Source organism: Oncorhynchus mykiss, chromosome 6, assembly GCF_013265735.2.
Source record: "Oncorhynchus mykiss isolate Arlee chromosome 6, USDA_OmykA_1.1, whole genome shotgun sequence".
NCBI lineage: Eukaryota > Metazoa > Chordata > Actinopteri > Salmoniformes > Salmonidae > Oncorhynchus > Oncorhynchus mykiss.
The window spans coordinates 68,664,740-68,681,675 of NC_048570.1; the positions used below are offsets into that span (position 1 = coordinate 68,664,740).

At 42.5% G+C, this 16,936-nt stretch overlaps 1 protein-coding gene and 1 long non-coding RNA gene across 2 annotated transcripts; one reads left to right on the plus strand and one right to left on the minus strand.

Annotated features, from left to right (window-relative positions):
- Positions 1-434: 434 nt before the first annotated feature.
- Positions 435-12,963, minus strand: LOC110526435 (guanine nucleotide-binding protein G(o) subunit alpha). Its single transcript, XM_021607422.2, has 8 exons — positions 12,485-12,963; positions 12,281-12,323; positions 7,503-7,644; positions 5,438-5,598; positions 4,812-4,940; positions 4,561-4,690; positions 4,313-4,466; positions 435-4,144 (listed from the first exon to the last, which is right to left on the minus strand). The coding sequence occupies exons 1-8, from the start codon at positions 12,600-12,602 to the stop codon at positions 3,957-3,959; spliced, it is 1,065 nt and encodes a 354-aa protein (XP_021463097.1). The 5' UTR covers positions 12,603-12,963; the 3' UTR covers positions 435-3,956.
- Positions 12,964-14,577: 1,614 nt separating this feature from the next.
- On the plus strand, positions 14,578-16,936 carry LOC110526436. Its single transcript, XR_002473955.2, has 3 exons — positions 14,578-15,485; positions 15,688-15,970; positions 16,232-16,936. It is a non-coding gene; the product is annotated as an uncharacterized LOC110526436 (long non-coding RNA).

The following is a 16,936-nucleotide window of genomic DNA, read 5'->3' on the forward strand; positions in this document are numbered from 1 at the left end:
AGTCTTAGGGCTAGATTCAATCCAATCTGCCATTTTTGGCCATGCACCTTTAAAGGCAATGTTCTTGTGGAGATTGCATTCACTGTAAACGCTGTATATGTCGGCTCAATCTGAAATTATCTTTAAATGTCAATGGCGCTATAACGCAGATCGGATTGAATCTAGGCCTTATGCTCTCATGAGGCATAGAAGACCTGTTTTCAGTCTGAAATATACCCCTGGACACTTCTGGTAGATCTGAGACGATTAGACATGTAGGCAGTATGTAGGAAAGTCCACCGATCCAACCATAAGAGTCAATGGAGCTATTACCATATTGCACCCATCCGATCATTTCAGATCAATGAGAATATGAGAAGAGCTTTGGGTTGATTTCAAACAAAGCACTGGGAGAAAGACAGAGGTGAAAAAGATACTCAATATGGCTGCGGGAATAGTTAGGAAAAGTGGCTTTAATGTAAACACAACATTCGATTGGCTCAGCACAAACATTCCACATGAGAGAGCAACCAATAAACTACGGAGAAGGAAGGGGTGCAGAACAAAAGCATTCACAGTAAAAAAAAAAAAGAAATCTGGTATAATCATATATATACAGTACGGTGTATAAGGTGAAAATGGAAAGGGGGATTGAGAGAAATGAGGAACGACATGTGATAGAGGGAGTATAGAGGGATAGGATGTATCTTCAGGTGCACAGGTGAATGAGTGGAGAGCAGTACTTTTCCTCTGTGAAAAGAGAGAACGTGACAGCCGGGGTTTGACTGTGGCCTGCTCAGGGTTAAGAGGTCAGATGGGTAGGGGTTAGGGTTAACCCAAACTTCCCACTGAGAGACTGCTGCTGAATTCCAACTCTACCCCAGCCCCTGCTGCTTGGGCACGCCTGTAGATCTAAAACAATTCTGTGTGTATATATATATATAAAGCAATTTGTCAAAAATACCACCCACTCAATCAGAAGAGAAGGTGACACAATTACCATATTGTCTAACCCATTCACCTCCATGTACTATATTTAGTACAATATCAAAATGTGCCACTGAACAAATTCTATTTGGTGTAAATGCATTACATTTAGTGATAACATAGTTAGTACAAGTGTCTAGACAGGCCACATTGACGTTTTAAGATTGTCATTTTCTATCATACCTCCAAAATTGGGGTTTTGTGACAATAATAATCATTAAAATGACTTCAGCATATGTATTTTGAAATACATTTCAGAATTATATAGTTTAAAAGCAGAAAGTATTGTTCTTTGACCCGTTAAGCCCAAATATGCCAAATAGATGATTCAACTCGTTTGTGAACTACAGGCGTTTCTGTATCGTACTATATTTAGTCTTTGGACACATGGGGTTACTGTATTTGACATATTACACGAATCATGTCATGTGAATACATGTTCAAATGATCAGATCTTAATAATTTTTGGTATATAGATTGTCCGGACCAATATAAATATGAAAACAATATTGAAAGAAATCCACTCACTCTCTCACACACACACCCCTAGAGTACATGCAGTATTTGCAAATCCAATGGAGACTGCAGAGAGAAACATTTTACAACATGTTCTCTCTTTCTCAGCTCTTAAACATGTTCAGATCATAATGTTTGCTATGTAGATTATTTAGACCATTATATGAATATAAAAACAATATTTAAAGACATCCACGCCCTCTCACACAGACAACCCTAGAGTACATACAGTATAAGCAAATTCAATGGAGTAATTTTATCACACACACACATACCACAGACATACACACACACACACACAAACACAGGTGTGCATTGATGTCTGTGGTGTGTATACACAGGCGTGTGCTTGTGAGAGAGGGAGAGAAAGAGGGAGAATGCTGTAGCAGGACTCACTCGCCATTGACTTACATTGGATTTGCTTATGCTGTATAATATACTATAGGAGTGTGTGTGGATTTCTTTAGATATTGTTTTTATATTTATATATTGGTCCAGACAATCTATATAGCAAAAATTATTAAGATGTGAACATGTTTAAGATCTGAGAAAGAGGGACAATGCTGTAAAATCACTCACTCTTCAGTCTCTATTGACTTGCATTTGATGCATGCACTCTAGGGGGGTGTGTGTGTGTGTGTGGATTTCCTTAGGTATTGTTTTCATATATATATATATATATATATATATATATATATATATATATATATATATTGGTCCGGACAATCTATATGTCAAAAATGTAAAAGATCTGATAATTTGAACATGTATTTATAGGACTTGATTCATGAAATGTGTAAAAACCAGTAACCCCATGTGTCCAAAGACTAAATATAGTACAATATCAAAAACTCACATTGTTGTAGACAAACTCTGTGGCAGATGTAAATAAAATCTTCAGATTTGTCCATCAATAAACTAAGACAACATGTGTACTAAAGGATATTACACATTTCCGTTATGGACATGAAAAGGTTAAACCAATCAAATCCTTTCAAATCTACGGGAATTCCTAGAGGGGGTAGTATGGATGGATTTGGAATTCAGCATGCTTGCTCACAAGGGTCATCCTGAGCTAAGCACTGTGTGGCTTATCTAATCTACAAATTACCTCAACTTCCAAATAACTGAGCATTCACATATTGTTTTATTACATAAAGAGCACCCAGGAAGATCCTTTTGAACAAGCAGAGAGACTGGTCAGTGGTCTGTGGCTGTCCTCTCCTAAAACTACAAATCTGTAAGGACTAGTGAGTGAAAACAACACGGTGGAAACCTATCCAGTCCTTTCATCTCAGTGATAAGTGATAAGTGAAAGGAGACCAGGGGACAACCATATGATACATCACTGACCAGTGGACTTGAGTGTGCAAGTCTATGATGTACTACTTTTGAAGAAGTAGTACACTACATGGGAGGTGACATTTGAGACGGTCCATCCGAGCAGCTCTAGACCCTCTGAGACTGAGACAGGAAGTGGTGTTCCACCGGTCTGACAGGACAGGAAATAAATATGTGGCACGGGATTCTAGGAGGTAGGAGGAAGCATGGAGGGCATGAGGTTGAAATAAAATGCATAAATAATTTGATGATAATAAAGCGTACGCGTCCTTTCAGTTACATTATATTGTAAAGATAGTGTGAAAGTGATCAATGATCTCTAATTCTATTCCCCTATCTGTCATGCTCAGAAGGTTGGCACTGATATCACACCCGATACAGATATATCATTGGCTGACAGGCATTTCATCACACTGCAGGAGACCAATGGCAGAGCCTGCCACACAAACAGAACGGCCCCCCCTTCTGGATGTTTGAAAGAGAGAGGAATAAAACAGAGCAGAAGGAGCTCATGTAGAGCAGCCCTGTGTGAGTCCAACAGAGAGGGGGGTTCTATCCAACGCTGGACAGAACCCCCACTACGAGCCCCAGCCACCAGTACCTCCCCTATTACATCATCACCTAGAGCACAACATCACCTCTGCAAACGGAGCACCAAGGGGTACATTTATTTTGGCTCAATGTTCTGGATGTTGCAGATAGAGATGTTATGTATAGAGCTGACACAAATCTCTATCACAAGGAAAAGAGGACCTTCTCCGCTCTATGCATAACATTTATATCTAATTTGTTGCGAAACATGGCACGAAAACAGAATATACCCCTTGGACTGTCCCTTTTCTGATTCACATCTTACAGTTGTTCATACAATCAACAACAAAACATGAAAGACATTCAGTAGGAAACACATGTTGATAACAAATAAACAAAAGAGGGGTGGTGGAATTCTGAAATTAAAAAAAGGAATAGAGGAACAGAACATGGCAAAGAATCCGTCGTGGTGTCTGGCGGCAGCTCTTTGGGTCCCTTTGGACGTGTAGATTTACATAATTATGCCTTTTAATATCATCAAAATTATTATTATTATTAACCACCTCACGCCCTCTAATGCAACCTCTGTGCAGGGCTAGGCCTCAGTATAAGCCACACCCCCTCAGGTTGTTGGCGATGATGATGTCAGTGACTGCGTCAAACACTACCTGGATGTTTCCTGTGTCAGTGGCACAGGTCAGGTGACAGTAGATCTCCTTGTTGGGCGAACGGCTCTTACTCTCAAATTGCACCTGAATGTATGCGGTAGCATCATCATAAGTGTTAGCACCTATGGGGGGATTGGGAGGAAAGGTGGGTGAGGGCGAGAGAGAGGAGAGAGAAGAGTGGGAGAGGAAGAGAGATACAGAGCCAGAGAGTGAGAGAGGCTTTACAACCATCTGTTCTGCATGTGTGTCTGTCTGAGTTTGTGTATATGCAGACTGGAGGGAAGTCTTACCTGTATATTCAGGGAAACAGATACTCAGTGGTGACTTCTTAATCTTCTCCTCGAACAGATCTTTCTTGTTGAGGAAGAGGATGATGGAGGTGTCGATGAAGAACTTGTTGTTACAGATAGAGTCGAAGAGCATGAGGGACTCGTGCATGCGATTCTGCAGAAAATACCAAATCAGACAGATGAGATGCATGTCTGAGAATATGTGTGGTGTGTTTGTGAGTAGTATGAAGTGTGTGTGAAGTACTTACAGTGGTTTCATCCTCATGCAGAACCTGATCATAGCCACTTAGCGCCACACAGAAGATAATGGCCGTCACATCCTCAAAGCAGTGAATCCACTTCTTTCTCTCTGACCTCTGACCTCCAACATCAAACAGCCTGAAAGAAACATAAGAGTAATAAACGTACCATAACATACACTACAAATATGCTACAAACAAATAAACTGGACTGGTTGTGTACTGTATGTGTAAATCTGTGTGTGTGTGGTGGGTCTAACCTAAAGTGCAGGTTTTTGAAGGTGAAATGGGTCTCCACGATGCCAGTGGTCTTGACTCGAGTTCTCAGGATGTCCTGCTCGGTGGGCTGGTAGTCAGCAGCACCAATACGGTCTAAACTGTCCAGGTAGCTAATGAGAGAAAGAAGGAAGGAGAGGGGGAAATTGGGGAAAAGGTACCATCTAGAATCTAAAAGGGTTCTTCGGCTGTCCTCATAGAACCCTTTGAAGAACCCTTTTTGGTTTCAGGTAAAACCCTTTTGGTTCCAAGTAGAACCCTTTCCACAGATGGCTCTACATGGAACCCAAAAGTGTTCTACCTGAAACCAAAAAGGGTTTTCCTATGGGGACAGCCGAAGAACCCTTTTGGAACCCTTTTTTCTAAGAGTGTAGAGCTTCAAAAATACAGTGCGAAGACTAACCTTTGCACGTAAAGACTAACCACTTCAAAGACTAACCTTTGCACTGTGTTACTGTTCAAGAACAGGTAGCTAATTCCAATTTTCAGTTTATGTATGTTATGTAAGTGGAACTTTCTCACAAATCTCTCATTGACGTCAAAGCATGAATTGTGCTTAATTTCAAGTTACATGCATTCTGATATGTTTGGTCCCTTAGTGTGTACTCACTAGGCAGCGGAGTCATTGAGCTGGTACTCCCTGGCCCTGTTGAAACACTCCTGGGTCCCGGCATCGGCCCACAGACGCTTCATAGCTGTCAGCAGCTCTGCTGAGTAGGGCTCTGTGTCCTCCATACGAGTGACCACATCACACACCAGCTTAGCATCCGCCTGGACACACACATACATAAGATATTATGTACAAAGAAATGTGTAAGCACACACGTACACAAGCACACATACACAAACAAAAACATATGCATAGATGTATTAAGACACATATGAGCTGAAGACTATACAGTGGGGCAAAAAAGTATTTAGTCAGCCACCAATTGTGCAAGTTCTCCCACTTAAAAAGATGAGAGAGGCCTGTAATTTTCATCATATGTACACTTCAACTATGACAGACAAAATGAGAAAAGAAAATCCAGAGAATCACATTGTAGGATTTTTTATGAATTTATTTGCAAATTATGGTGGAAAATAAGTATTTGGTCACCTACAAACAAGCAAGATTTCTGGCTATCACAGATCTGTAACTTCTTCTTTAAGAGGCTCCTCTGTCCTCCACTCGTTACCTGCATTAATGGCACCTGTTTGAACTTGTTATCAGTATAAAAGACACCTGTCCACAACCTCAAACAGTCACACTCCAAACTCCACTATGGCCAAGACCAAAGAACTGTCAAAGGACACCAGAAACAAAATTGTAGACCTGCACCAGGCTGGGAAGACTGAATCTGCAATAGGTAAGCAGCTTGGTTTGAAGAAATCAACTGTGGGAGCAATTATTAGAAAATGGAAGACATACAAAACCACTGATAATCTCCCTCGATCTGGGGCTCCACGCGAGATCTCACCCCGTGGGGTCAAAATGATCACAAGAACGGTGAGCAAAAATCTCAGAACCACACGGGGGGACCTAGTGAATGACTTGCAGAGAGCTGGGACCAAAGTAACAAAGCCTACCATCAGTAACACACTACGCCACCAGGGACTCAATTCCTGCAGTGCCAGATGTGTCCCCCTGCTTAAGCCAGTACATGTCCAGGCCCGTCTGAAGTTTGCTAGAGAGCATTTGGATGATCCAGAAGAAGATTGTGAGAATGTCATATGGTCAGATGAAACCAAAATATAACTTTTTGGTAAAAACTCAACTCGTCGTGTTTGGAGGACAAAGAATGCTGAGTTGCATCCAAAGAACACCATACCTACTGTGAAGCATGGGGGTGGAAACATCATGCTTTGGGGCTGTTTTTCTGCAAAGGGACCAGGACGACTGATCCGTGTAAAGGAAAGAATGAATGGGGCCATGTATCGTGAGATTTTGAGTGAAAACCTCCTTCCATCAGCAAGGGCATTGAAGATGAAACGTGGCTGGGTCTTTCAGCATGACAATGATCCCAAACACACCGCCCGGGCAACGAAGAAGTGGCTTCGTAAGAAGCATTTCAAGGTCCTGGAGTGGCCTAGCCAGTCTCCAGATCTCAACCCCATAGAAAATCTTTGGAGGGAGTTGAAAGTCTGTGTTGCCCAGCAACAGCCCCAAAACATCAATGCTCTAGAGGAGATCTGCATGGAGGAATGGGCCAAAATACCAGCAACAGTGTGTGAAAACCTTGTGAAGACTTAGAGAAAACGTTTGACCTCTGTCATTGCCAACAAAGGGTATATAACAAAGTATTGAGATAAACTTTTGTTATTGACCAAATACTTATTTTCCACCATAATTTGCAAATAAATTCATTAAAAATCCTACAATGTGATTTTCTGGAGAAAAAAAAATCTCATTTTGTCTGTCATAGTTGAAGTGTACATATGATGAAAATTACAGGCCTCTATCATCTTTTTAAGTGGGAGAACTGGCACAATTGGTGGCTGACTAAATACTTTTTTGCCCTACTGTATAGCTGAATTCCTGAATGTGTACCACCATACCCCACTGGAATCCTCATTGAGGAGAACAGGGTCCTCATTGAGGATTCCAGTGCAGTGCACTTTGAAGTAAGGTTTTGAAAGGGCCATTGGTTGTACACTATAATGAACCCTGCCCTGTGCAGGGAGCATGTACCCACCTTTCTGTCCTTGTCTGCGTACTCGATGCCCAGAGAGTCCATAGCTCGGAGGACGGCAGCCAAACTCTGGATGGTGTTGCTGTAGACCACAGGCTTATACTGCTTCACATCATCCCCAGAAAAGCCATCCTCATGGATAATCCTGCATACACACACACACACATCAGAACACATACAAAATAACACCCACACACGTACTGTACGTAGGCTAAGTGTGCATGCATGAGCGCACACACACAAACATTCACACTTCAGTGAACCCACATTTCAGCAGACGCTTTAGTGTATGCGCATGTGTACGCGTGTGCATGTGACCAAGAACAGAGTTGTCTCTGAGCTCTGAGTATCAAGCAGTGCCTGCTCCTTAGCACACACCCAAATACATGCAGCACATCCCTGGCTGCCACCCCTCTTCTCTTTTCTTCTCTCTTTCACACACAAACACTCACACCTCAGCAGCATCAGCAGCAGCCAATATCGCCACTTTAGGTTTCACATTTGTAATGACAAAGGTGGTCTGTACATTTAAACCACTCTTAACAACATTGACGTGAAATGCTCTGACATTGAGGATCGGATTATAAATCCATTACACCAGCCTAGACTGTAATAAACTTCAGAAGTATACCATTGACTTCAAAAGGTGCATAATCCATAGGTATGAATATCTTATTCTTACAAAGTAAGGTGGTTCACACATTATGTAACACATTTTTCAACGACCTTTTCTTATATATTTTTTTATTTTCACAGATGTTCAAGCTGTATAGCCTTCCTCAGTATGTGCCTTTCTTAAATGTGTGTGTACCACTTTGCCAGTCTGTCCTAGTACACTATGATCAAGTTCTATTAAAACATTCTTGTTTTTGAATAATTAAGGTGTTGGTTTTAAATAATACAGATTGCTGTATACCATTATCAATGTACCTTGCTACATACAAACACACACACACACACACACACACTTTCTTCTAATTTGGCACACAGAAAAATGAGTCCATGATTAACTTGGTCAAAGAAAATAGTGTAACCGGTGTGAAATGGCTAGCTAGTTAGCGGGGTGTACGCTAATAGCATTTCAATCGGTGACGTCACTTGCTCTGAGACCTTGAAGTAGTTGTTCCCCTTGCTCTGCAAGGGCCACGCCTTTTGTGGAGCGATGGGTAACGATGCTTCGTCGGAGGCAGTTGTTAATGTGTGCAGAGGGTCCCTGGTTCGAGCCCAGGTAGGGACGAGGAGAGGAACGGAAGCTACACTGTTACATTGGTGCCGTGACCCAGATCACTGGTTGCTGCGGAAAAGGAGGAGGTCAAAGGGGGGTGAGTGTAACCGGTGTGAAATGGTTAGCGGGGTGCGCACTAATAGTATTTCAATCGGTGACGTCACTCGCTCTGAGACGTTAAAGTAGTTGTTCCCCTTGCTCTGCAAGGGCTGCGAATTTTGTGGAGCGATGGGTAACGATGCTTCGTGTGAGGCAGTTGTTGATGTGTGCAGAGGGTCCCTGGTTCGGGGCGAGGAGAGGGATGGAAGCTACACTGTTACAATGGCACCGATTGGCCTGTAGGTGATGCTGTTATAAGCAGTCTCTCTTAAACCCTCAAATCCGACACCTGTTTGACATCAACACTTGAATCTTTGCATGTAGGTGTCTTTCTGCAAGCTGAACAAATTTGCCACAAGGACCCATAAGATCCTTTGGGATAGGTTTTCCTCCATCGTGGAAATTTGTGAAAGCCTTTTAAAAAAGTACTCTTGCATTTCCTTAGTTTGAGAAAACCTAAGGGATTGGTTAAGTGATGGCTGAGTTAACAATGAATCCACTTCACAATGACCTATCTGTTTGAAACTTTTATAGTCAGCAAAGACATTAATATGATGAACCATGTTAACTTTGGCATTGAGATCTTTAAAAAAAGAAGGAAACTATTAACAATGAACTTTTTTGACTATGTAATGCTAATGCTTAAAATAATCACACAAAAAATCTTCTCATGGACTAAAAGTCAAATTCACTCCATATGTGGTTTTTGGACTCATCACAATAGTCCCTAACGAGTATGAGAAAATAACACTGATGAATTCAAAGATGGCTACCTACAGATGCATATTAGCACATACACTAAAATGCTAAAATATGCTAAAAATACTTCAAATATCTTCTATTTATGAACCATAGGACCAACTTACACTACATTTGAAATGTAGGCCCATAGTACTTGCTTTAACTAAGTTTGAGAAAAGATCAAAAGATGGCCGAGTTATTGACAAATCAAAAAATCTGTTTTTATTTGTGTATTTAAATCACTGTAAATCCACAATGATCTTGTGTCCTTTCTGTCATCCTGAGAACCCAGTTCATTGCTGCTCGCAGCTACACTACATGGCCAAAAGTATGTGGACATCCCTTCAAATTAGTGGATTCAGCTATTTCAGGCACACCCATTGCTGACAGGTGTATAAAATCGAACACACTGCCATGCAATCTCCAAACATTGGCAATAGATTGGCCCGTACTGAAGAGCTCAGTGACTTTCAACATGGCACCGTTGTAGGATGCCACCTTTCCAGCAAGTCAGTTTCGTCAAATTTCCTCTGCCCTGGTCAACTGTAAGTGCTGTTATTGTGAAGTGGAAACGTCTAGGAGCAACAACGGCTCAGCCGCGAAGTGGTAGGCATCACAACCTCACAAAATGGGACCGACCGAGTGCTGAAGCGCGTAACACGTAAAAATCATCTTTCCTCGGTTGCAACATTCACTACTGAGTTCCAAACTGCCTCTGGAAGCAACGTCAGCACAATAAATGTTTGTCATGAGATTCATGAAATGGGTTTCCATGGCCGAGCAGCCGCACACAAGCCTAAGATCACCATGTGCAATGCCAAGCATTGGCTGAAGTAATGTAAAGCTCATCGACATTGGACTCTGGAGCAGTGGAAATGCGTTCTCTGGAGAGAAAAATCACTCTTCACCATTTGGCAGAACGCTACCTGCCCCAATGCATAGTGCCAACTGTAAAGTTTGGTGGAGGAGGAATAATGGAATAACACCACCGTCAGAACTAGTGGGAGAGAAATGTTTAAATGTTTTTTCAACCGGCCAGTCTGGCCGTTAAGCTTTGTCTCCCGAATTCTCCCCTATCACTGCTTTACCCCGTGTCACCCTGTTTTTCATGGTTTGGGCTAGGCCCCTTAGTACCAGTGAAGGAAAATCTTAACGCTACAGCATACAATGACATTCTAGATAATTCTGTGGTTCCAACTTTGTGGCAATAGTTTGGGGAAGGTATTTTCCTGTTTCAGCATGACAATGCCCCAATGCACAAAGCTAGGTCCATACATAAATGGTTTGTTCAGATCAGTGTGGAAGAACTTGAATGGCCTGCACAGAGCCCTGACCTCAACCCCACCGAACACCTTTGGGATGAATTGGAATGCCGACTGCGAGCCAGGCCTAATCACCCAACCTCACTAATGCTCGTGGCTGAATGGAAGCAAGTCCCTGCAGCAATGTTCCAACATAGTGGAAAGCCTTGCCAGAAGAGTGGAGGCTGTTATAGCAGCAAAGGGGGGGACCAACTCCATATTAATGCTGATTTTTGAATGAGATATTTATTATTATTATTATTATACTCCTTTGTAAAACACGATAGGTTATCTCAAGGGGTTTATCGTGTCAATAAAATTCTAGCAAATAAACATAAGCACATCCACACACACACCATTATCAATATACATACATAAAAAAGTACACAAATGCACACATTTGTGTACACACACAAGGAGACAATGCTAGCTCAGCTCCAGGATCAGTTTTCCCTTTCCCGATCCTGGCATTATGTAATATAACCAATGTAACATATGTAGTTAACAACAGAAGCCGCTCCTGAGCGATGCTTTTGGGTAACTGTCTGTACCGCTAGGGAGAACCCCCAGGATAATTAAATATGGAGAGAGTGCTAGAATGGAAGGAAACAGAGTGGAGTAGAGGGAGGAGTGTGTGTGTATGTGTGATGGAAAAAGCAGGGTGTGTGTGGGGCAGATGAGTGAGTGCTGAGGTACAGTGAATGCACTGAACCCAACATTTTTTAAATTGTGGATTTTTGAGAGGATGTCTGCATAGCAACAGTCATGTTTTATTATGTGCATGAAAATATTATATAATGTGCTTTTCCGGTTGGGCCCTGGATACAGAGGTCTTCTTTAAAGAAGAAATCTAGTAACAGGGTTTAGAAAAAGAACAGTGATTTAGATGAGAGAGTGGTTTAGACGAGAAAGGGAAAGGTTTAGATGAGGTTTTAGATGCCATATTTTCTGAGTAAATCCGCTTTATAGGCAAAGTACTCTCAGCGATATCAGGCACTTAAAGCCATTAAGATTAAAGCAGAGATATTTGCTAATGGAGATGTGGTGTAGTGACCACACTAATACACACATACACATACATTGGCTGCACACAAACACACACACACACACACACACACACACACACACACACAGTCACAAACACCCATGTATTCGCCCTCCCTCTTTTTCGATGGACACATGAAAAACCTCTGAGTAAATTTCAGCACCATATCAGTGGACAGCACCCCTGCGGCCTGCTACTGACCGTGAGCACCGCCTCCGATTACCGTCTACAGGAGGTGCTCGAATCACTGGCAGAGGTACGGTCTCTGAGGAAACATGGCGGAGCTAGCGGCTCAGCCTCACTATGGGCAGGGGAGGCGCAATCTCAGGCCTCGTCAAAGACGCCTATGTCAGAAAAAAACAGCACTTACTTCATCTGTTTGACGATGGTGCTTTTGCCCGATTCTCCTCCCCCTAAAGGGAATAGAGAGCAGAGTGAGAGTCGGTTGTCTTTAGGGTGACATGACATCAGGACCACGGAGAGCGCTTGCCGCCCCGGCCCGGATCTCTGCAATCTACATCAACATCAACCGAACTGTGCAGAACGGGCAGCCCCGTTATAAACGGTGTCTTACCAAGCAGTAGCAGTTTCACCTCCTTTGCGGCAGTGACTCCATCATCCTTCAGATTTTTCTCGATGGCTTTGCTCCTGTCCAGAGCAGCGCGCTCCTCAGCGCTGAGTGTACATCCCATGTCTAGAGCCGAATGAACAATCCCTTCTTCTCCTCTATTCCGCCCTGTCCCTCGCCGACTCAATCTGTATGTTTGTCTCTCTCTCTCGCTCGTTCAGTCTGCTACAGCATGAGGCCCGGATTGAGGGCAAATGAAGCCGGGTCCGAACAGGGTTTTTTCTCCGTGCCTCTATGGATTGCGCTCCGTCCCTCTTGGAGCGGGGGGTGAGGTCGTTGTATTCGAGCCTCGGGGCTGAGGGGTCTCTATAGGGCGGCACTGATGACAGCGAGCGCGAGCGATCTCATCGTTCAATCTCTTCACAATAACCGACAGAGAGAGGAGGGGAAGGGAAGGCAGTGTGCGCGAGACTCACCTAGCGCAGACAATCTCGTTGACGTCAGAGCCAAGGCAAGCGCTAATCGTGCGATGCGACCACATTCAAAGGGGGATTTTATAGACACATTTTGCTTTCGTGGAATAATTTCGCTGAATATACAATGTATAATATGCCTTTTATTATACAAGGGGCGTGGTCTCGCACGATACTGGAAGTGGGCCATTCTTGTCTTCCGTGGCCTTATAAATAGACTGTGTATAATCCACTAGGAGTGGGTAAACATTAGGCTATAACGTTAGCCTTTTTATATTTGACATTTTAGTCATTTAGCAGACACTCTTATCCAGAGCGATTTACAGGAGCAATTAGGGTTAAGGGCCTTGCTCATGTAATGTCAACAGCAACAATAGGCTACACAAGGTAGTACAACACAATATCATTACATTTTAATTGTATTAATTATTAATCTAGCAATTGCATTTATCCTGTGTGTGTGTGTGTGTGTTATGTTGCTTGCATGTATGTATTATGAGTGTGTGTGCATGTGTTTATGTCTGCAGTGCAGTATGTGTAAAAGGGAATGTGTGTGTATCTCTGTGTGTCTCTGTGTCTGTTTCTCTCTGTGCATGTGTGTGTAACTCTATGTGTGTATGTGTGTGCACATTAAAAGCTTCTAATCCACATGCGGAAAAAGTGGAGTGGTAGGGTGTGAGGGTTTTTACAATGGACTATACTGACACCAAAAGCCTGAATTACCATTTAAACCTACAGCCTTACAAGTAAATTCTGCAAACACCTTCACCAGGTCAGTCCTATAGCCTTCATAAACTATGCCCCAAGCTCTTACCATAATACAACAGGACATACATACAGTGAGCTCCAAAAGTATTGAGACAGTGACACATGTTTTGTTGTTTTGGCTCTGTACAGAACTCCAGCACTTTGGAATTATACAATGACTATGAGGTTAAGGTGCAGACTGTCAGCTTTAATTTGAGGGTATTCTCATCCATATCGGGTGAACGGTTCGGGTGAGAAATAATCCCATATTCCTAGAACGCAATGATTACATTAAGTTTGTGACTCTAGAAAACTTGTTGGATGCATTTGCTGTTTGTTTTGGTTGTGTTTCAGATTATTTTGTGCCCAATAGAAATGAATGGTAAATAATGTATTGTGTCATTTTGGAGTCACTTTTATTGTAAATAAGAATAGAATATGTTTCTAAACATTTCTACATTATAATGTGGATGCTACCATGATTACGGATTGTCCTGAATAATCGTAAATAATAATGACTGAGAAAGTTGCAGACGAACAAATGTCACCCCCCCCCCCCCTCCAAAAAAAAATGCTAACCTCCCCTGTTGTTGAAATGCTGAGAGGTTGGCATGTCTTGGGGGTATGATATTTGTGCCTCTGTAACTTTCTCAGTCATCATTATTCACAATTTATTACACATTATTATGTATGCAAACACATACACACATAGTTGCACACACACACGCATAGAGACACAGACACAGTGACATACACAGATTAACTTTTACAAATACAAATACAAATACATAAACACACATAAACACACACACACACACACACACACACACACACACACACACACACACACACACACACACACACACACACACACACACACACACACACACACACACACACACACACACACACACGCTCACCAATGCATACATGTAAGCAACATAAGACACACAAATGCATCCAACAAGTTTGTGGTCACAAGCTTGATGTAATCATTGTGTGCTAGGAATATGGGACCTATACAAAACATTTGACTACTTTAATACACATTAGTGAATTTGTCCCAATCATTTTGGTCCCCTAAAATGGGGGGACTACAGTATGTACAAAAAGTGCTGACATTTCTAAACGGCTAACCTGATATGATCCTCAAATTACAGTTTTTTTCCAATTGCTAACACACTAAAATGACATGCACAGCACAATTATTTAAACTGACACACAGAGAGCAAAACCTCTTCTCAAGTCTCCAAAAGTCTAAACACTTTTTCTGCTTTACACACATTTTGCAATTCAAAATGGCACTTTTTAAATGCACTGCACATGGTTCTCTGCATAAGACACAACAATCTGACATAAAGTCACATGTTTGCCATTTCAAACACTGCCATTCAAAATGACACTACATGAGCTAATTGGCCAATACATGTGCCACCTGGCCAAACACCTCAATGGTTAAATGTTACCACTTCAATCAGGAAGTAAGCACTATGAAAAGGCCACAGGTGAGCACCTTTTGTTTTACAACAACAATGGAAGCCGTTGCAGAGAGAGGAAGAGGAAGAGGAAGAGGGAGGGTGAGAATGAGAGGGGGAGGAAGAGTGAGAGGTATGGGTAGAGCTGGTAGAGGAGTTCACGGCCAAAGAAGACAACTTTCAAATGAAATCAGAGCAACCTTAGTTGATCATGTCATCAACCATGGGCTGACAATGTGAGAGGCTGGACAGAGAGTGCAGCCCAACTTGAGCCATTTTACTGTCGCCTGTGTCATTGAGACTGGAGTACAGGTATGTAACCAACATTTCTTTCACACTATGTAGTACACTCCATGTCATAGTGTATCAGTTGGGTGACACCTGTTTACTTCATGAATGGCTGATGTCATACACTAACTGCACAAATTCCTGTAGAATTTACTCTACTGTGGGGGAAATATATTTAGGCTGCATTGTCCAAGCCCTATATTTTTGTTTTTTTGTTTTTCTAAAGGACTGAGAGACGCAACCATGGTAGAGGAAGGGGCCAAATGTTCACCGGGGTACAGGAAGCTGCCATTGTAAACTTGGTTTTGGAAAATAATGAAATCAGATTACAAGAAATTCAAAGCCACATCATCCAAGACAACACCATATTCAACAACATTCAACGAGTCAGTCTGTCCACATTGGCTCGCATTCTCAAGTGAAACCAAATCAGAATGAAACAACTTTATAAGGTGCCGTTTGAGAGAAACTCTCAAAGAAACAAAGAGGTCAGACGAGCATATGTGGATGTAAGTACAATATTGACTGCAGTACACTACACAACATTGTTTCCCAGTGTACTGGATAACACCATATTGACTGCAGTACACTACACGCAACATTGTTTCCCGGTGTACTGGATAACACCATATTGACTGCAGTACACTACACGCAACATTGTTTCCCGGTGTACTGGATAACACCATATTGACTGCAGTACACTACACGCAACATTGTTTCCCGGTGTACTGGATAACACCATATTGACTGCTTTTGTTCTTTGTTTTCAGGGAGTACTGGAAATGGATGCTCATGCAATCCCACATGAGTTCATCTTTATAGATGAGGCTGGGTTCAATCTAGCAAAGACCAGAAGAAGGGGGAGAAACGTCATTGGCCACAGAGCCATTATAGATGTTCCTGGCCAACGTGGTGGGAACATCACAATGTGTGCTGCCATCTCCAATACGCATGGTGTCCTCCACCGGAATGCCAACCTTGGACCATACAACACAGCCCATATTCTCACATTTCTGGACAGACTCCACAACATTCTCATACCACCAGAGCGTATGAATGATGCAGACCATCAAAGAACCCGGTACGTTGTAGTATGGGACAACATGAGCTTTCATTGTGCAGCCCCAGTCCAAAACTGGTTTGCTGACCACCCACCATTTCTCGTGCAATACCTCCCACCATACTCACCATTTCTGAACCTCATAGAAGAGTTGTTTTCGGCATGGCGATGGAAGGAATACGACTGGCAGCCCTTTGTGAACATGCCTCTTGTGCAGGCTATGGAAGAGGCACGTGATGAGATTGATGTGGGTGCGATTCAGGGATGGATAAGGCACTCAAGGCACTTCTTCCCTCGATGTCTGGCAAGGGAAGATATTGCCTGTGATGTGGACGAGGCGTTGTGGCCAGACCCAGCTGTGATGTGGACAAGGCGTTGTGGCCAGACCCAGCTGTGATGTGGACGAGGCGTTGTG